General features: G+C 39.9%; 1 protein-coding gene across 1 annotated transcript; it reads left to right on the top strand.

Moving 5' to 3' along the window:
* Nucleotides 1-3865: 3865 nt before the first annotated feature.
* LOC122013393 (ricin B-like lectin R40G3) lies at nt 3866-5645 on the top strand. The gene is made up of 4 exons (XM_042569656.1): nt 3866-4488; nt 4611-4733; nt 4857-5085; nt 5369-5645. Coding segments are annotated over exons 1-4 (921 nt in total). The 5' UTR covers nt 3866-3921; the 3' UTR covers nt 5371-5645.
* The last annotated feature ends 16364 nt before the right edge of the window (nt 5646-22009 follow it).

Below are 22009 nucleotides of genomic sequence, written 5' to 3'. Positions count from 1 at the left end.
ACTCAGGGGGATCATAACCAATTGCGACTGGATTGGATTACAGCCACAATCTGGCCGCAATTGGGTTGTGGACCATCGCCTGGTCTACAAAAAGTGGACCAGAGGATCCTCTCCCTTAGATTAAGACTACCAGACACCAATCTTAGAAGTGCTAGTTGTGGCTAGGTAAGGAAGATACAATAAGTCTGGGCTGATGAGCAAGCAAATCTTAGTAAGTCGGATGGACTGAGAGGTAAGGAAGTCTTAGTATGTTAGTTGGATTGAGGGGGCAGGAAAGTCCTGGTGGATCAAGGATCAGATGACATCAGGCGGATAGACTTGAGGGGACGGTTCAGTAGAGCCCAAAAATAAAACCATGAAAACTTAGGCCTAAAGTGGACAATATCATATCATTATGGAAATATCTAAATTTTTTTGATCATAACAAAGTCTTGATAGATTGAACTCAATTGGATATCAGACAAAATGAGAATTCAGCCTTAGTAACGCTAAAACATAAATATTAGTCAATTAATTGGGTGAATCAATTGATCGATGGACTCTAAATCTCGAAATTGGGATTTGAGGTGTTTTTAGAGTTTGCTATAGTAATTAGCGTTACTATTATAGTAGCTAGGCTTGCTACAGTAACTAGAGTTTGTTGCAAATGCTAAACTTCGAAAATTAAGTTTTGCTATAGTAGCTTCAGCGTTTGCTATAGAAATTGAGTTTAGGGGATATCACTACAGTATTTTATAGGGCAGTCAATTGCTAGGTTCAAACAATTGACTGATGGTACTGTAGCAGTTAATAGAACGTTGCCAAATCTATCGTTCGATTTGACAGGAGGTTACCAATCAATTGTATGGTTCAACAATCGACTGATATTAGTTAAAATGTATGGAAAGAGCCGTTCTGTAGGTCTAAATGGTCAGATTTGATATGATAGTCAATTGATGAAATCTAGCAATCAATTATTAGGCAGAAATCAACACAAGTAACAACCTTTAAAAGAGGGTTTTAGAGGTAATCGAAGGTGCTAGTTATTGGAGGTTTGAGGACGAAGTGCTATTCTATTTCCAAACAAACAAGTGGCAATTCCAAGTAACAAGAAAGTGTCCAAAACAAGATTTTATCTGTAAAGTTGTTTGTGCTTTTATTTGTATTTGTATTTGTATGCTTGCTATACTTTTTACAAGAACAGGTTGTAAGTAATTTCTCTACCTACAGAAGGTATCCGAGAAGGAGAAGGATAGTGATGATAAATCGCTAGAACTGAGCCTTGGATTAGTCGTTAGCATGAACACCATAACTTATTATAGGAATGTCAGAACTATTGAACTAGCATGAATATCATAAATACCTTCATTGCATTACCCTCTTTCATTACATATCAACTTTTCAAAAATCTAATTTCTAAGTCCATTAATGAGTTCACTCAAAACTTATTGATAGACTTAAAGAGCTCTGATCAGACCCATTCTAAGCACTATAGGTTTATGAAATGTCCCAGAGTGTATTTGTATATAAAGATATCAGTTTGAAGTCATTAACAGAAGTGATCAGAGGGTTTTCAAAGTTTATAACATTATGACAATTGACACATACACATAACTTATTGTAATAATGTCAGAACTAAGCATGATCATCATAAATACCTTCACTGTACTACTCTCTTCTATTACATATCAAATTTTCAAAATTTCAAATCTCCTAGGTCCATTAATGAATTTTGACCTAAACTCATTAATGTACCTTGAGAGCTCTCATTGGATCCATTCTAACTTTTGTGGAGTTCTCTAGTGCCCTAAAGTTGAAATATGTTATTTGTTATTATTTTTAAAAAATTAACACTACAATGATGCTGATGTTTAAGTTGTGATATTGATTTTTAAGGTGTAGGATTTAAGATTTATAGTTTACCATAGCGATATAGGTATTTAAGCTGTGATACTTATTTTTAAAAATCAGCATCAAAGTGGTTTTTTATTAATAAAATCATAGTTCCCATTATTTATTTTATTTTTAATCCTTTTATAATTAGATATTAAAAAATATATATATTTTTAATTAATCTTCTTTTATTTATTTTTTATTTTTCATTAATTTAAACTAAAATTAAATAAATTTATTGGATTATCTATTGAAATTTAAATTTATTTTATTTTTTTTTAAGAAAAAAGAGGAGAGAAGAAAAATAGATAAAAGTTGTTACATGTGAAAGAGAAAAAAAAACAGAGAGAAAAAGTTAGAAGAGTAAGATAAAAACTTAGGTGCATCGTTTTGGAAAGAATAAAATTTTGATGCACCTTTTGGGCATTTGGATTGTATTAATATGGTAGTAAAAATAAGATAGAATTTGTCATTCTAACGATCTCATATGTGAGGATATAAATTAAAAAGTTATAGTTAATCATTGTGAGAGGGTTGTTCACTTTATCAAAAATCGACCACTATCTATTATAACACATTATATCTTACAATAATCCACTCAAATAATTGTACTAATATATATTACCTACCATGCATTAACAACCCAAAAAGACTCATAAGAACATCCACAATACATATATTAATAGCGTGTTATAACATTCTTTGGTGTTAAGCACCATTATGAAGGAGTGTATGAACGTGTTCAATACTTTGAAACAACACATTTTAGCTGGCCCACCCCATGTGTTTTTTTTTAAAAATTTTTATTAAAAATTTATAAATTTTAAAATTAAAAATTAAATAAACATTTATTTTATTTAATAAATATATTAAAAAATAATATTATTTTTAAAATAGTAAAATTATTTTTTAAAAAAGTAAGAGTAATAATAATAATTTAAATATTTTAAAATATATTTATTTAATATGATATAATTTTAAGATGATTGAGTGTACTGCGAGATTCATAAATAATGAGGGTTAATATTAAAAGAATATAGGTAAAAAAGATATATTATTATAATGAGTATATGATAGTAAATTCATACTTTTTAATAAAATGATGAATACTAGATGATGTATTAGGTGCAAGCTGTAAAAAGGTGGAATCGTCACCCTAGCGGCCCCCTGGGCCTGGCTCCCCAGGATTCCAGAGGGAGTAAATCACGGTTAATGCTGGGCAAGAGAGGTGACTGGGGGTCGCAGGAATTTTTGGCACAGCAGACCAGGATTTTAACCCCGTGTGCAACTGGCGACCTTTGACCTCAGAACCTTAGCTGCAAGAATCAGACACCTCTCCAGCTGATCCAGCCCGTGGGGGCTACTAGATGATGTATTAGGTGCAAAAAGGTGGAACCGTCACCCTAGCGGCCCCCTGGGCCTGGCCCCCCAGGATTCCAGAGGGAGTAAATCACGGTTAATGCTGGGCAAGAGAGGTGACTGGAGGTCGCAGGAATTTTTGGTACAGCAGACTAGGATTTTAACTCCGTGTGCAGCTGGCTACTAAATGATGTATTAGGGATAGAGGAGGAGGAGGTTTTTTTTTTTACGATCATTAGAAGAGGTTCATTATTAGAATCTATGATCCATATTTAATCATTGACAAATAATAATAATCCTAAGACGATATTGATGGTCTTCTCATAGAGAAATTATTATTATTTTTAAAAAATCGTTTATTCGAAAATAGATAATAAGATGGTTTATGCGGTTAACAACTGGTGTATGCATAATAAATAAGCGGCCGACATGATCTCAATTATGTCAGTGAGACCCATCAGAGCCCCTAATGAGTATGGACACCCGGCGCTTAAACACTAGACCTTCACTGGATCATTCGACGCGTCATCCCGCGTAAATATCGTTGCGCTCCACGATTCATTGAGACGCTCTCGTTTTTCTCGCGCGGGACCCTTTCTAGGAATTTTTTATGCGACCCTTCTACGCTATATACCGAAAAGCATCTATCCTTGTCGTTGCATACCGGTTTGTTGCGATCCGCTTCGTCCCATGGAGTTCCCCTTCGGCCACCACCACCGCCGCGACAACGACGACGAGGAACAGCCCTACCCGCCTCCTGGCCATCACCACGGCCCCGGACACAGCCACGGCCACCAGCCTCCTCCCTCCTTCTATGGCGGAGAGGAGGAAGACCGCCGCCCCGCCTACCCTCCTGTCCAGAACGTCCCGCATCATGGCGGATCCGGCTACGGCGAGCATCAACCTCACCCTCCTCCCTCTTCCGGATACTACGGAGGAGGAACTGGATCTGGGGATGAGTACGGCCGCCCCAACTTCCCGCCTGTCCAGCACGTGGCGCACGAAGGTGGGGGCGGCTATGGCGAGCCCCGACCTCACTCTTTCGGTCATCATGGCGGCGAGCATAACTATGACCGACCCCCATCGTACTCTTCTGGAGGCTGTCCAACCGGAGACCATGGCGGCCGGGTGGAGGAGCCTTCGAAACTACGGCAGCCGACGGTGAGGATCTTCACCAGGGCGGATGAAAATTACTCCCTCTCCATCAGGGATGGGAAAGTGGTCCTCGTCCGTAACGATCCCAGCGATCAGTATCAGGCATGGATCCCAAACCGCAATCTAATTTTTTGCCCTCTTTTTGTTTCTCCTTTGGCATCCAGATCTTGAGCTAAATTCCTACATCTAGATCTTAGGGTTTGTCTTACTGTTTTTGCTCGCAGCACTGGATCAAAGATATGAGGTACAGCACCAAGGTGAAAGATCAAGAAGGGTTCCCAAGCTTTTGCCTCATTAACAAGGCCACCGGAGAAGCCGTGAAACACTCCATTGGAGCTACACATCCTGTAAGATTGCATCTCGAATAATTTTCTTCTCCTAGACGCTATTTTGGGCGAGATAATTTCTTCTTTTAATCTTCGAAGACAATCTATTTATCTTTTGTTCCCCCAAACTGAGATCCGTTGCAGGTTCGGCTTGTTCCATACAATCCTGACTACCTCGATGAGTCCGTGCTGTGGGCCGAGAGCGGGGATACAGGCAACGGCTTCCGCTGCATAAGAATGATAAACAACATTGGGCTGAACTTCGACGCTTTCCATGGCGACAAGGACCATGGCGGAGTCCGAGATGGAACCACCGTTGTGCTTTGGGAGTGGCTCAAGGGTCATAACCAGCAGTGGAAGATTGTTCCCTACTGTAAGTATTTGGATGCATATACTTTTTCCTATTTCTACGCGTTGCTAAAGACATTCGAATGCAGAAAACTCAATAACAAAACTAAGAAAATCCGAAAAAAGGGGAATATTTCTTAGATCAAATTTCCATTCGTGAGGAGTAACAGAGTAAAGATGGGGGTAACATATGGTAGAGAAGTGAGGACGACTGAAATTTCATGAGTCAGCCATTCGTTCTTGCTTGCGGCTCCACCTAAAACATTTTAATTCATAAAATACTGAATCCTCTACTTATTGCAATGCAGGAGAAATGGGATTTTTCAGCATCAGTTTGACGTTTATGTTTCATCATGGCCTCTCTTGTCGCACTGAAAAAGTCGGTTTGCACAATAAGGTAGGATTGCGTCGAGTGGAGCTGGCTTTTCCCTCTTTACGCTAGTGTGCTTGTGTGGGATTGCAACTACTGTGTTATTTGCTGTAGCTTGCGCCTTGATGTTGATGCCACTGAAAGACATAGTTCTGGTTCGGATTACGATATGTGTATGCTTTGTGTAGAAATAAAGGATGTGTGTTCTGTGTTCATTACTTGCGCTGATAAAATTAAATACGGTGGTGGATATATGGAGGGAGGAGAAGAGAATGATGCTAGGCTTGTTGGACTCACAGCGAAGAGTTGAGAAAGTAGGCAACCAAATAGGGAGGAGAGGAATCTGCAGCGTTCGAGTTGTTTAACTGAGATCCCAATCTAGGTGGATAGAGGAGCCTAACACAATGAAATCATAGTTAAAAGATGTTGATCTTAAATGTTAGGTAGAATATTTTCCAATTCGAAGTGAAGTTGTCGATTCAAGGATCAAAGTACGTAATAGCTATTGGTGGTATTGATGCTTGGATAAAGATTTCAAGTTAGATGTTTTTGCTGTTGGAATTTCTCTCAATTAATGAGATTTGTTTAACATATTTGGTTTAGTTAGCTAGTTGATAAGTGGTTCGAACCAGTGGAGCGATAGTATGACAAACTCGATCATATTCCTTTTAAATTCTTATACCCCTTTGGTCGTCAAGAGACTCCTTTGGGGGATTAATGCATCCCTTCGACTGGTAGATGTATTCTTCTGGTGGTAGATGCTCCCCTTTACATCGTAGATATATTTTTTTGGATGATTGTTGTGTCCCTTCTAGCATCGACATTATCTATTATTATTCATTGAATTTTCTATATGGATGTTGACACACCCTTTAGCGTCATTTTATCCTTTGGATAAGAGAATTAAGGTGGGTGATAAACCTTCTTTTCTCAAGAGAATTATGGTCATAGGTACAAAGTTTGAGTCTCCATAAACTCTTTAAAGTCATGGTTGATAACGAAAAATGAAATAGTCACTTTGGCGGTTCCTTTAAGGTGACTCTTCATTATCTAAAAAGGAGATAAATTATGGAGAAGTTCATCCAGTAACAATAGCATATGTAAAAAATATGTAAAAAATAGTTGAGGCACCTAGCAGATCATTTCCTATCGGTTAAGAATTGACCTCAGATCCATGAACAATAACACTCTTCTGCAATACTGTGCCAGCTCGTGGGACACTTTAAAATCTTGGTTAGAGCTCTGTAAAGAAGAGAGGGAGAGAGAAACGGAGAACTCATACATTAAATAATGTGATTCCTTAGAGTATCTCATACCACTATTCTCACATCTTCCATGGACCTTGGGGGATTCCTTATGTGCATACCACTATATTCTCATATCTTCCATGGACCTTGGGATTCCTTAAGTATCTCATACCAGTATACAACAGATCTTCCATGGACCTTGAGTTATCATGTTATATACATAATTCCGTCCACACTTAACTCACAAATGAAATACTATGTAAGGTCTAACTTAAATCTATTACCCAAACATCAATGCCTATGGTCACATTAGACACATTACGGGTCGTTAGAATACTGGCGCAAAGCTGCCACAATGGTTTGTTTTTTTTTGTCATGGAATGTGGTTAGTATTAACATTCATAGGCCACGGAACAGCCTACTGGTCCTCTTCGAGTACTCGCTAGCCCTTGAGCAACGATACATTTACCCTTCTTGCGGTACACATTTCACCCTTGGCATTGCATCATTGTTAAATGACTTCCATGCTATTGTTGTTCCCCGGGTAGATTCTGGAGTATGTAAACTGATCGTCGAGGCTAGTGTTCGACACTATCTCCGTAAACGATATTGCTCCGCTACGGTGCTTAACGGATTGTTGCAATTCGTTCCCAAGATACAACGACGACGAACGTCTCGGAATCGTAGCACTCCGACTTCCGAGACCAGCGAACCTTTTAGTAGACTTCTTGGACTCTTGAATGCACAAGATGAGATGAATGCTTGAGGAAGAGAAGAGAGGATTGAGTCAATTTTTCATCATCTGGAGGGTTCTATTTATACTGAAAGAAGAGGTTGATTGTCCTTTGGGTGAGTGGATGTGTTCCTTGGGCTGGATCGATCTAGATCATCCATTCTGAAGGGTTGTAACCCTTCACCAAGCCCACTTCATCCCGCCTATTGTCATCGGCCATCGGATCTGGATCCATTGATTCGATGCTTCAGATCAAGTCTCATCCCAAGCCGTCAGATCGTTACTCTTTGCGATCCAACGCTCTAGATCGCATCACAAGCGATCCATCATACCTATTTGATCAACGTTGATCAACGGTAGCCATCCATTCCCTAAGTCAACTGTCCAGTCATCTCCCTTTGCCCACGAGGATGCTGCATAGGTGCTGCCACGTCAGGTACGAGCCTGACACGTCACCCGAGTGCCACGTAGGCAGTGCAAAGTGCGCCTACAAAGCGCCCATTGCGCACGTGCGCACGTGGCGGGTGGCGGGCTTACAGGTGCGAGCACCTGCTCGCCCTGGGCTAAGGGGTAACCTGTCGTTTTATTTTTGTGTTAACTCCATTAACACATCTTCATTAATAAGTAGAGAATACACATCGAGAATTTCCGATGTGGGACTATTCTCCCATGTACTTTATTAATGAATAATAAATGTTATTTTGGGCTGACTTTAAACATTAATTTCTCATTCACCCTTAATCGGTTTTGAGCAAATTAATAGTCTAAATCTATCTACACGAATCGTAGATTTCAATTTTGAAGTCAATTACGACTTTCAACAATTGATGGCTTCCTTCCTCTAAATCGTTTTGGTCAATTTAAGGCCCCAATATCCAACAATCCCCCACATGAATGGAAATTAATGCAATGCGTGTATGCATGCTGACATTTTACAAGAGTCCAATCGATAAGTCACTGCATCGGGAGAGGTAGCTTGTGGCTTTGAACCTTCCGTAGTGAAATGCTATCGAGTATACTAGGCTGCGCAGTGAACGTGATGTCTTGAAATGCTCAGCTGTTGGTGTATACTGAGACAATAACACCCACACAGAGATCTATCTCACCTACTTTAGGTTCTCATGGTTGGTTCCGTTTCGGCCATGGATACCATCTTGGATTCATGAGTGTTTCATTGAAGCGGCCTGTCTTCACACTCACATAGATGACACTTCTATCAAGAGTATCCTACCATACTCCACCTTATCAGGTATAGAAGTCACTAAAAGCATAAGCTTAACCTCACTACATGAGGTAGGACAGCACAAATTCATCCTAGGATTGGGATAGAGATAAACTATCTAATGTGCTGGACCACAACTTATGTAACTTCGTTGTCCCATTGAACCAAGATCTTGGGATCTCCAGTCAACAAGGTTGGGTTACCGCTACAGTCGTTTTTAGTTGTAGATTTTTTAATCCCATTCCTCTTGATGAGCAGTATACTTGATCTCGACTCAACCCCTTCGTTAGAGGATCTGCCAAATTATCTTTGGACTTAACATAGTCGATTGCAATCACTCCTTTCGAGATCAACTGCCTAATGGTATTATGTCTACGACGTATATGTCGTGACTTCCCATTATACATATTACTCTGTGCCCTTCCAATCGCCGATTGACTATCACAGTGGATTAGTACGGCAGGTTTCACCCAGCTAGGAATATCTTCCAAGAAATTCGGTAGCCATTCAACTTCCTCACCGCTTTGTCTAGTGCTATAAACTCGGATTCCATAGTTGATCGAACAATGCAAGTCTTAGTGGATTTCCAAGATATCGCTCTCCCACCGATCGTGAATACATATCCACTAGTGGATTTGGAGTCTTTGTATCCGATATCCAATTAGCATCACAATATCCTTCCAACACAATGGGATATTTTCCATAATGTAATCCATAGTTCATAGTATATTTCAAATATCCGAGAACTCGCATCAATGCTTTCCAATGGGTGTCGTTTGGATTACTCGTAAAACGACTCGGTTTGTACAGGCAATATCCGGACGTGTGCAGTTTGTGAGATACATCAAACTGCCTATTATCCGAGAATATTCCAACTGTGATATGGTCTCACCATGGTTTTTCGCTAAGTGTTGACTTAGATCCATAGGTGTTTTCACTGTAGAGAGATCGTACGCATTGAATTTTTTCAATACAGATTCTACATAATGGGATTGTGTTAAAACTATCCCTTCTGATGTCCTGAGAATTTTAATTTCCAATATAACATCTGCTTGACCCATATCTTTCATATCAAAATTTCTGGTCAACATTTTCTTTGTAGTCATGATTACATCATGATTACTGCCCATTATTAGCATGTCGTCTACGTATAGACATTACATAGCCTTCAGGTGTGTTTTTGACATAAATGCATTTGTCACATTCATTTATTCTGAATTCGTTTGACAACATTACTTTATCAAATTTTTCGTGCCATTGTTTAGGTGCTTGCTTAAGTCCGTACAACGACTTAACAAGTCGACACACCTTTTTCTCATTTCCAGGAGCCATGAACCCTTCGGGTTGCTCCATATAAATTTCTTCTTCCAACTCACCATTTAAGAACGCAGTCTTAACATCCATTTGATGTATTTCAAGGTCATACAGTGCTGCAATGGCTATTAGCACTCGTATGGACGTAATCCTTGTCACCGGTGAGTATGTATCGAAGTAATTAAGGTCTTCCTCTTGCTTGTACCCCTTGGCTACAAGTCTGGCCTTATACTTGTCAATTGATCCATCAGCTTTATACTTACGTTTTAGTATCCACTTACAACCTAATGGTTTATTACACGAAGGAAGGTCTACTAATTCCCAAGTATGATTATTCATGATAGACTCAATTTCACTATTGACAGCTTCTTTCCACATTGGAGCATCGGGTCTAGAGAGAGCTTCACTTAATGTTCTTGGTTCCATTTCTGACATGAAAGTCATGAAATCTGGCCCGAACGATTTCTCAACTCTAGCCCGTTTGCTACGACGTGGCTCTTCACTTTGATCGTCAATAGTCCTTTTATAACAGCTAAGTTCGGTAACGTCATTTTTGTTTGAACTTCCGTTGTTATCACTTTCAACGTTTCCCTTTTTATTTGGGAATATGTTTTCAAAGAATATCGCATTCCGAGATTCTATGGTTGTTCCCACATGTATATCAGGAATGTCTGATTTGTGAACTAGGAAACGATATGCACTACTATTATGGGCATATCCGACAAATATCGCATCGAACGTTTTAGGTCCGATCTTTACTTGCTTTGGTTTAGGTACTTCGACCTTTGCCAAGCACCCCCACACTTTCAGGTATTTGTACGATGGCTCGCGGCCTTTCCATAGTTCATATGGAGTTTTATCATTTTTCTTATGAGGGATTCTGTTGAGAATGTGATTTGCCGATAATATTGCTTCCCCCCACAAGTTTTGAGGTAAGCCTGAATTTATCAACAAGGCATTCATCATTTCTTTTAGTGTCCGATTTTTACGTTCGGCAACACCGTTTGATTGAGGTGAGGCGCCGTTGTTTGATGGATAATGTCGAATTATGTACAAAATTCATCAAACGGTGCACCATATTCTCCACCTCTATCGCTATGAATTATTTTAATTCGTTTGTCAAGTTGGTTTTCAACTTCTATTTTATAGGTTCCGAACGCCTCTAGGGCTTCGTCTTTACTTCTTAAAAGAAAGACATAATAGAATCTTGTGCAGTCATCGATAAAAGTAATAAAATACTTTTTACCTCCTCTAGTTTGCACAAATTTCAAGTCACATAGATCACTATGTATTAACTCTAGAGGAGTTGTTATCCTTTCCACCGAATGAAAAGGTAGTTTCGTCATTTTCGCTTCCACGCACACTTCACATTTGTGTGTTCCGTCAACATTGACGTTTGGTAATAAATTTAATTTGACGAGACGTTTGAGAGTATTATTATTCACATGTCCGAGTCGATCATGCCATAAATTAAAACACTCAACAACATAGCTGGAAGCATTTATTTTATTACCATCAAAATTTCGGAGTACAGGCATTACAACCATTTTGAATAGACCCTTTTCTAGGTACCCCTTTCCTACGAAGACACCATTCTTCGTAAGTACAAAATTGTCTGACTGGAACACTAGCCTAAATCCGGCCTTGACCAATGCCGCTCCAGAAACTAGGTTCTTACTGATGTCGGGAACATAGAGTACATCAATGAGTGTTAGCTCCTTTCCGGACGTCATCTTCAGAACAACCTTTCCGAGTCCAACAATTGGCGACGTCGTGGAATTACCCATATAGAGCTTCCTGCCATTTATCGGAGTATACTTGGAGAACATCGCTTTATCGGAACAGATATGACGAGTTGCTCCAGTATCAATGAACCACTGCTTCGGGTTGGTATCCACCAAGTTTGCTTCAAATACAACCGCAGTGAGATCCAAGTCCTCAAGAGAGGTTGCGACATGATTCGCAACATCCTTTGGCCCCTTGGTTGGCTTCTTTGGGCGTCTGCAGTCCTTGGATAGGTGTCCTGCCTTTCCACAGTTGTAGCAGGAGCCTTTGAACTTCTTTGCTTGAGCCTTCTTTTTGAACTGCTTCGGCTTTTTAGCGTTCGGCTCGACCAGGTTGGACATTTCGTCTATAGTCCGCTTGGTTCCTCTGGAGTTGGATAACTTTCGATTATCCTCCTCTATTTGTAGCCTCAGGATCAGGTCTTGCAGCCCTATTTCCTTTTGCTTGTGCTTTAGGTAATTCTTGAAATCCTTCCATGACGGAGGGAGCTTCTCAATTACCGCAGCAACTGCGAATGTCTCGTTCAGCTTCATCCCTTCGGCGTCCAGATCATGCAGTATTAATTGCATATCTTGGACTTGAGATGAGACGCTTTTTGAGTCCACCATCTTGAAATCCAAAAACTGACCGACGATGAATTTCTTCAATCCAGCATTTTCGGTCTTGTATTTCTTCTCAAGGGATTCCCACAAAGATTTCGCCGTCTCCAGAGAACAATATACGTTATATAACGTGTTGTCCAAGGCGTTGAGTATATAATTGCGGCACAGAAAATCTCCGTGAGACCACGCATCGCTAGAGCCTTACTACCTTCCGTAGCGGCTGACGTGTCTTCGTGCAAAAATCGTACAAGGTTTATCGTTGTTAAATAAAACAGCATCTTCTGCTGCCATCTTTTGAAGTCGGTTCCGGTGAATTTCTCCAGCTTTTCTCCGTGCGGAATGGTTGTCGGAATGGCGGTTGGAACGGCCGTCGGAATGTCGTTGGTAGCCATATCAGTTTGCAGGAAATATCGTTTACGACTGTTGTTCCCCGGGTAGCTTCTGGAGTATCCCGCCTATTGTCATCGGCCATCGGATCTGGATCCATTGATTCGATGCTTCAGATCAAGTCTCATCCCAAGCCGTCAGATCGTTACTCTTTGCGATCCAACGCTCTAGATCGCATCACAAGCGATCCATCATACCTATTTGATCAACGTTGATCAACGGTAGCCATCCATTCCCTAAGTCAACTGTCCACACATCTCCCGATGCCACGAGGTGTGCAAAGTGCGCCACACAGCGCCTACGAGCGCCCATTGCGCACGTGCCACGTGGCGCTGTGTCACCGGTAGTTATAAACGTAAGCCTCCATTCCCTAAGTCGACTGTGCAGTCATCTCCCTTTGCACACGTGCACACGTGGCGGGCGCTCGCCCTGGGCTAAGGTAGCACCTGTCCTTTTATTTTTGTGTTAACTCCATTAACACATCTTCATTAATAAGTAGAGAATACACATCGAGAATTTCCGATGTGGGACTATTCTCCCATGCACTTTATTAATGAATAATAAATGTTATTTTGGGCTGACTTTAAACATTAATTTCTCATTCACCCTTAATCGGTTTTGAGCAAATTAATAGTCTAAATCTATCTACGCGAATCATAAATTTCAATTTTGAAGTCAATTACGACTTTCAACAATTGATGGCTTACTTCCTCTAAATCGTTTTGGTCCATTTAAGGCCCCAATATCCAACAGCTATTTTACTGTATATATCTTGTCTGTAAATGAAGACGTCTTGACTTATCGATATTATATTGCTATTATTGATGCTTAGGAGGGTGGCGGGGCTTCGATCCTACGGTATTGCCTGCTGTTATTGGTGGTTATGAGGATGGTAAGACTTCCATCCTACGAGAAAGAATATTAAAAGAAAACAAGTTAGAATGACGGCCAGGCAAGTCCCGGACAAGGCCATTCCGACGCTCAAGTCAATTTTTGATGAAGAAAGTAATCGTTGGAAATTAGGATTTGGAAAGTTTATGTGCAAATATCTTTGTTCCTAAGAGTCAACTACTTTTTATAGGATTATAACTGTTTGTCACGTTTTTCCCATGTCTCCTCGTTTTCCGCCATCGTGGTCATGTTCCTCGAAATAAATGACCATTACAATCCATTAATGTTGGAGTAAATAACTATGTTTTTTTGTCTTTCTCGCAATAACAGTTGCATTAAAAGAATAACACTTCATTGTTTTAATTCTTGACATTTGGGGTTGTTTTAGCTTAGTTTGAGGAAGTAGGAAATGTAAGTCATCGGGAGTCAGACTCAGGGAGTTGCCTGGAGCCAGGAGTCGATTGTTGGTGAGTAATCGAGAGCCGGAAGTCGGGGAGTAGCCGAGAGTCGAGAGTCAGCCCTTATTGACCACACCTATAATCCTGGCTTAATTATTGACCTTCTTAGCTATGTGACCCTTGGGAAATACTCCTGTATCACTAATCCCCCTTTTAAGTCTAGTCGAAAGAAGTGCAAGTTTGATTGACTGGAATGCAACATTATACGACCAGGTTTTGGTTTGGTTTGTTGTATATGTGGATAAGAAGAAAATCTTTAGCACATCTTTAATGAGATCCCCACTTTAAATATTGATACACCTCTTAAATGCCAGACATGCCTTGTCAACCTTAACCTTCCAATCCCAAAGAATACTCTTATCTCCAAGGTTATATTAAATTAATGTGATGTGACTTTTGGCGAAGATGAATGACAGCCTATCTCAAGCATATTGATTATTCTCTTCTCGTAGTGTGAGCTTTATCAAATGGCTAATAATATTTCCCTTCTTCCCTAATTCTGATCCAAGGGTTTTGATTGAATGCTACCTTGTATAAGTATGATGGAAGGACCCTTATCACTTTATGCAACCCTGTTCTCGTGTTTGCCGACCTTTGTCTTTGCTCTCGCTTCAAGTTCCTTGCATTTTCATATCGGAGTAAGTTCCTAGCTTTTTCCATTGTTTGAACACTCACTGATATGCGTTTGGTTCTCTATTATTGCTTTAGCCTTGATCTTTGTGATGGCAGCAAGGTCTTCCTCGTCGTTCATTCCTTGATACCAATCTATAGAGTCTAGTTTTAGTAGTGCCTCCTTACTTTGCCTAAGGTCCATCTATGAGATTTCGGATAACCACGTCCTGGTACTTCATAATGGCAATGATCGTCCTGATCATCCACCTCCGGGATGCATCACCTTCTTCTGCAATCACATGATAAGAGGATTACGCTTTTCCATTCATCTCTTTTTCTCTGAAGTATCATAATATTTCTACATTCCTTTGTCCCAAATAGGGCCTAACTCCTTCCGCATCTTGATCGGGATAGTTATTTTGTTCCGTTTATATTGCATACCTTTGAGTGCTCACCTTTTTCATTGTTTCTTTTACCCCAAGAAGATAGAAGAAGGGGTATTTCTTTCTCCTCCTATGAGTCATGGTCTGCTCAAAACCTTCCCACTTCTCACAAAGGGTAGAAAGCTCAATTTTTCTTCATTCGGCCTCTCGTTCTAGTGTCTTGGCTCAGCTGGTGGCAACAGAGTTTACCTGCACCTCCCTGTATAAAAGACAATCACATGGTTCAAGACTATTTCCGTGCTTTTGAGCAACTTTAAGATATGAAGTTTGACAATACTTCTCTACTCGAGGAGGGTTTGCTTCATATGCTTGGGCTGAGCCCTCTTCTAACTCCTTTTCGACTATCTTTTGGTACCATCTTATCCTTTTCTTTGAATCTTATTTTCTAACTGAAAATACTTCTTTTATTGTAGCTATCACCATGCTGAAGGCTGCCTTCGATAGCACCCTCAGAATGACTGATGCTGAATTGGAGCCACGAGGTGCCGAGATTGTTGATTTGATCAAGACGAAGATCCTTGTAGATGCTGTGCCTACCCTAGCACCCAACACAACAATCGTCCCTCTCTTAGCTCCGGTGGAAGTTACTCCAGCAACCCCCAAAGGGGAAATATCTTTGGTCACGACCACTCTACAAGATGTGATTCCCACTCCTGCCATCCCAGTCTAGTATTATCCGAAGAGTTTGAGACTCCTCTTTTCATAACTCGGAAGAGGCGCCGCTCCCCTATGATCACTCACAACCTCTCCACCAGTTCAGGCCATGCCATCCTCTCATTCGCAGACTTCTCGAGTTGAGATTCTACCATCAGGTCCTATGATCTTGGCGATACAACCTAGGCTTGCCCATACCAGAACCTCTATAGGCGCTCATACTTCATCATCACTGACTGCTATTTGTTGGTGCAAGAAGTACTAGATGATCAAATCTAAGTTTTGATAATGTCAAATGATTCAAAGTTAAGATTTGTTGTTGTTCTGACAAGTCTGACTAAGTATGCAGGAAAGTCCTAAGTGATCTTAGGCAAGGTGAATATTCTAGTTGAGGTTAAGCAAAAAAGTCCTAGTGGACACTAGACAGGTGGAAAGTCCTAGTTGCGACTAGGCAAGGAAATCTTGGTCTATGGGACTGGGCGAAGTCGTGGCAGGTCAAGGATGTCAGGTAAAAATCCTAGGGTCAAGGATACCAGGTGAAAGTCCTGAGGGTCACGGACACCAAGCGGAAGATTGGACGGGTCAGGGTTCGGACATCCAGCGAAAAGTCCTGAAGTCTCGGATGTTGAACAAAAGTTCAAACAGTTTGAAGGATTAGTTTGATATCAGGTAAATTCTTCTAAGAGGAGTAGGTAAAGACACATTCCCTATAGAGGGATAGTAGATATCAGTTCGACCTAGGGTTTTGTGAAAATTTAAAAGTCAGAACTGGATAGTCAAGAGATTGTTAATTTACATATTTTATTGTGCTAACTTTATTTTACAGGGTATCTTTGGTATTTGGAAGCCTCCGGAGGGATAAACATCGCAGTCTGCGGAGGTTATCAAGTTTGAGGATGAGGGGATAGCATCTGTAGCTGGATGTGCCTTAGATAGTGTTGAAGGCGCTCTCAACACTCTATAAAAGAACTGTTTGGTTAGTTTTCTCAATAGTACTTCAATTCAAAGTGTGCTATGACTTCTCTCTTGCGTGCTGCTCCCAAGATGACTCTACGACACTACAACATGACTCCAATGATCGAAATCCTGGAACTTCTAATCCTTGTTGTTGGTATAATTTCAGTTATAACATTTAAATTATTGTACTTGTACTTATTCTAATTATTAGTGAATTGCCTAACGAATGATCGTCGATCACTAACCTTGGAGTAGGAGTTGTCACAAGCTTTGAACTAAGTAAAAGAAAAGTGTTAGCACTTGTTTTCTTTTGCTATTATCTTTATTTCTGCTGCGTTTATCTCCGACTATTTTACGAAAAACATGAAAAAGCTATGAGTGCTATTCACCCCTCCTCTAGTGCTTTCAATCCTACACTATTACCCCTGGTCTTCCACTTCGATGCCATTTTGATGGATAAATCTACGTGCTAGCACCTCTCATCCTCCTGTCGGACCCTTTATCTACCTCATACACAAGGGATATGGCCCTAGCGGAGTAAGGGTCTCCCTGAGTCCTCAGGGCGTCAAGGATTTTTAATGGGTGGTAACTTTTTCCAATCCCATGGCTAGGCAATGAGCAGATGGTGAGGCCATGACTGAGAGCCTTTCTTACAGAAACCTGGTTGACGACCTACTGAATATCGGGGCCGACCACAGGTCACGACTGGTTGTTTTTAGCCAACGACTGCCTGAGTGGTGGCAAGGCCATCATGAGCTTCAAGCTCAGGCGGATGCATTGAAGGCTCAATTTGATGCCTCCAGAGTAGAGGCTGCTACGTTCTAGGAAAGGTTATCTCTCCTGAAGGAGTTGGAGGAAAATCCTGAGACAACTCTGTCCAAAATTTGTCAACTTTGATCAAACCTTACCGAGGAAAAAGTGAATAGGTTGTGGGCCCAGCATGATGCAAGCCAATGATAGGTACATGTTGACACTCTTAAGGCTCAAGCTATGGAGTTGGAGTTGGGGAAGAAGAGGCAACGAAGAGAGATAAAGAAATTGAAGCTCCTGGTGGCAAAAGAACAAGCCAAATTGGTGGCAGTGACAATGGATGTCAACACTGTAAGTACCTCGGATTAGTTTTGATGTGGTCAACCGAGTTAAGTTAGGTCCTGCGATTTTGATACCTTGTGTATAAGTGTGCAAGAACTTAGAAACACAAAAAGTCGAATGAAAAACACAGCTAGCAAGAAAGATGACGCGGGAAGCGAATCGATGGACTCGGTGCATCCGAGAGATGAAGTGCTACAGAAGAGTACACCGGCGACGAGAAGGAATCACGCTGTGCATCCGAGGGATGAGAAGTCAGGGAGAAAGTCTACTCATGAAGACCAGAGTTGGGTTTGTGTGAGCTCAATTTTTGATGATCGGAGCATCACCCAAAGAAGCTCGAGGAAGAGTTTACCGATTAGATGTTAATTGGATGAGGCACCATCATGCTCTTGATGGAGGCACCCTCATGCTTTGATGGAGGCATCTTTATGCCTTGATGGATGTGCCCTCATTCTTTGATGGAGGCACCCTAGAGTCTTCCTTGGAGGCACCCTCATAAGAGCTTGGAGGCACCTCCAATGAATATTAGCCGTTAGGCTACTGTTGAGAAAAGGATAAACTTCTATCCTCTGAGAGAAGCCCTAGATCCTTTTGGATGCGCCTCCAAGTAATGATAACTCTTTTTTTCCAGAAGCTATAAAAAGCCCTCTTGAGCTAAGAATTGTATAGCAATCACTGTATTCATTTCCTAGCTAGTTTGTGAGCTTCCAAAGTCTGTAAGAGGTTACTCGGCTTTCTACGAAGGAGAATTTCTAGTGTGCTTTCACTTGCCTTGGATTAACAACTACCTAGGTTGTAATCAAGTAATTTTTGTGTCCTTTTACTTATTTTATGCATTTTCATTTAATTGCTTAATTAATATTGTGTCCTTGTGAAGTTCAAAAGGTAAGAGATTTCTAACTTTCTTTTCAGGCTATTTACACCCTTCTAGCCGGCCTAACACGAACCTACAAACACTACTAAGGAGGGGATAGAGGCTTGCCAAAAGAGACTTAATCTCCAAGAGGTGGAATTGGCTGCCACTTAGGAAGAGACAAAATTTAATAAAGTGTTGGATGAGGATCGTTGCGTGAGTTAGAATCGACCCATAGCAAAGCAGAGACAACTCGACCAGAGTTGAGGGCGAGCTACGAGGAGCCCTAGAGTTTGCACACCAAGTGACACAAACTGCATAGGCGATAATAGACCTGACCACGGTTCGGAACCGACGGTTTGACGGTTTAAAACCGCCGGTTCGACGGTTCCAGACAGGTCGTCCCTTAACCTTAACCGCTCAAGATGGTTACGGTTCACGGTTCGGAACTGCCGATTCACGATTCGGTTCACGGTTCATCACAGTTCGCCATGGTTCAAGATTATTATGTTAAAAAAATAAAAATTATAAATTAGAAATTAGAAATTAAAATTTATTGGAAAAAAGGGCTTGCACTTATTTAAGTTGTCTACGTATCCCTTTAGGGGAATCAAAGGCCACGTAGTTCTTTTACATTTTTACCCTTTTACATTTTCACTCACTTCCATTTCCTGTTCCTATTGTATTTGTTCCTTCAGTATCAAAATCTTCAACTTCGTCATCTGAAAGTTGTATTCCTTTGGTTCTTTTCTCCGCTCTAGTCCAATCATCCAGTAATGCTTGGGCTTCCAATCAGTCGGGAGATAAAGTTGATCGTCGTTCATCTAATATGTTGCCGCCGACACTGAACGTCTGCCCCACAACAACAGTTGACACTAGACAAGCTAATATTTCTTTGGCGATCACAGAGAGAATGGGAAAGCGTTGAGCCTTCTGTGACCACCACTTAAGATATCGAAAATTTCGCTATCTGCTTCATTAAAATCAAAAGAAGTCTTATAATAATTCTCAAGTTCCTGTGTGGAACTTGAGGATCCTCATGGACGTTTTGTCCGTTCTTTTATTAAGAGTTGTGCTTTTGTAAATTTTAAATTACTACTAGTAGTTTGTTGTATTTCAGAAATATTAATTTGTGTTCCATATTTTGCATAATATTGATTATAAATATCATATAAATAAATTCTAACATTATATATAATATTAACTGGATCAGGGGAAGAATAATCTTTAATTGGAATTAAAGCGTCATAATATAAAGTTAACATTTTTTGTAAAACTACTAATTTAAATCTAGGATCTAAAGCGAATGCAATTAAATAAATTTCAGAAATTAAATAAAAATACTTTTCCCATTTAATTTTCATAGCTAAGATGCAAAGAGATAAAGATTCATTATTAATATGTTCATTTAAAACTAATACTATATTAGAATTTTTTTCTAAAAGTAATTGAGCAGTGGGGTAATAAACACCGGAAAATTGTTCGGTTGCATCATTAAATACTTTTAAATTTTTACAAATACTACTACAAATATTCCATTGTTGTGAAAATAAATATATATTAGTATTAGTATTTTGTACAAAAAATGAATAAAATAATTCTTTATATTGAAATGAATCTTGTAATAATTGGTATGTTGAATTCCAACGTGTTGGTATATCACGTGAAAATTTTTTAGGTCTCATTCCATTAATTTTACAAAACTTATCCCATTATTTCATTATAGATGGATGAAACCATGAATAAGAAATTACAATTCTAATTGGTTTAATATAACTTTCTAAAATTTTTAAACCATCTTGAACACATAAATTTAAAACATGGCAAACACAACGAATATGAAAAAAATAAACCGTCAATAATAGGTTGACAAACAAATTTTAGATCATCTATACAAGCGGTATTGGAACTAGCATTATCTAATGATATTGAAAATATTTTATGAGTTAAGCCATATTCTTCTAAAATTAAACATAATAATTGTGCGATGTTATGAGTATTATGTGATTCATCAAAAACTCTATAAGCTAACAATCTTTTTTGGAGGTTCCAAGAGTTATCGATCCAATGGCAAGTCACACCCATATACGAATGTGTTTGCCAATGATCACTCAAAATATCGGAATATAAAGAAACTTTATTATCTAATTTACTAAATTCATCAATTAAATTCTTTTTTTTTTCTTGTTTTACTAATTTTTTAATTGTACGAGTAAGTGTAGTCCTAGGAACACGTTTAGCACATGGATTAAGAGATTCTTTACAAAAATCTTCAAATGTGCATTTAGATCCAAAACTAAAAGAAAGATGTTCTACGGAAACAAATTTAGCTAATGATTCTCTTAATTTATTATCCAAATATAAAAATAAACCGAAATCGGTACTACTGCTAGTTGAAGAAAATCTTGATAATTGTGTTTGAGAACGATCGAGTCCATATTCCATCGGGTGCTTCGTTTCTACATGTTGTTTCAGCGACTCATAGCCACCACCGACTTGGAATTTGTAGGAAGCATTGCAGTGCTTACATTTTGCACGCATTTCTCTCGATGGAAGAGTGATATTCTCAAAATGTTTAGTGACAATAGAAGACTTTAGAGGAGAAAGTTCCCAAACCTTAGAAGTAATTGCATCGGTACTTCCTTGTGTTTTGGGTGTCGGATTCGGAAGATGCACGATCTCATCATCGGTGGATTGAATGTTGGGGGTCCTCCTCCCGCGGATTCATTATTTGCTTTCCCTTCCGAGCTTGAGATGATGCACCTCCGCGGCCTCCTTCCATTGTAATTGAAAATTGGAAACAAAAGCATGTAGAGAATATGAAATTGAGATTAAGAGTAAGAGTAGAGAAGATGTATGTGAAAATGATAAAATGAGTTCTCTATTTATAGAATTTTGATAGTAACGGACACTAAATCATAGCCATTGATCAAAAAACGGTCAAATGATCCTAACCATTGAAAAAAATATCCAAAAAACTCCCCAATGGCTATGAACCGTCGGTTAACCGGGGGTTCAAGCCGTTACAAAAAAAAATATATTTTTTTGCGGCTGAACCGGCGGTTCGCCAATTTTATAGCAATTGAACCGGAACCGGCCCGGTAAGTTGCCGGGCCAGTTCCGGTTCGACCCGGCAAACCGGGTCAACGAGAAACTGACCCGTTGATCTGGTTACGGGCCCGGGCCGGGTTCGGGCCAGACCCGGCCCGGGGTCGGGTCTAGGCGATAATGAGAAAGCAGCTCCTTGAGCTAAATACTGCTCAATCTGAAGACTAAAGTTGCTACTTTGATAATCACCCAGGCAGAACTGTAGACTAATCTCAAGGCTC

This window comes from Zingiber officinale, chromosome 8B, assembly GCF_018446385.1.
Source record: "Zingiber officinale cultivar Zhangliang chromosome 8B, Zo_v1.1, whole genome shotgun sequence".
NCBI classification, from domain to species: domain Eukaryota; kingdom Viridiplantae; phylum Streptophyta; class Magnoliopsida; order Zingiberales; family Zingiberaceae; genus Zingiber; species Zingiber officinale.
Note: the sequence above shows the minus strand (reverse complement) of the source record. Positions and strands in the feature narration are given on the sequence as shown.

What these genes read in the sequence shown, in the direction of transcription:
- LOC122013393 (XM_042569656.1), top strand. Translation starts at nt 3,922, where the DNA reads ATGGAGTTCCCCTTCGGCCACCACCACCGCCGCGACAACGACGACGAG. An exon ending in ATCCCAGCGATCAGTATCAG is followed by an intron (nt 4,489 to 4,610) that starts GCATGGATCCCA and finishes TTTTGCTCGCAG; the next exon opens with CACTGGATCAAAGATATGAG. An exon ending in CCATTGGAGCTACACATCCT is followed by an intron (nt 4,734 to 4,856) that starts GTAAGATTGCAT and finishes GATCCGTTGCAG; the next exon opens with GTTCGGCTTGTTCCATACAA.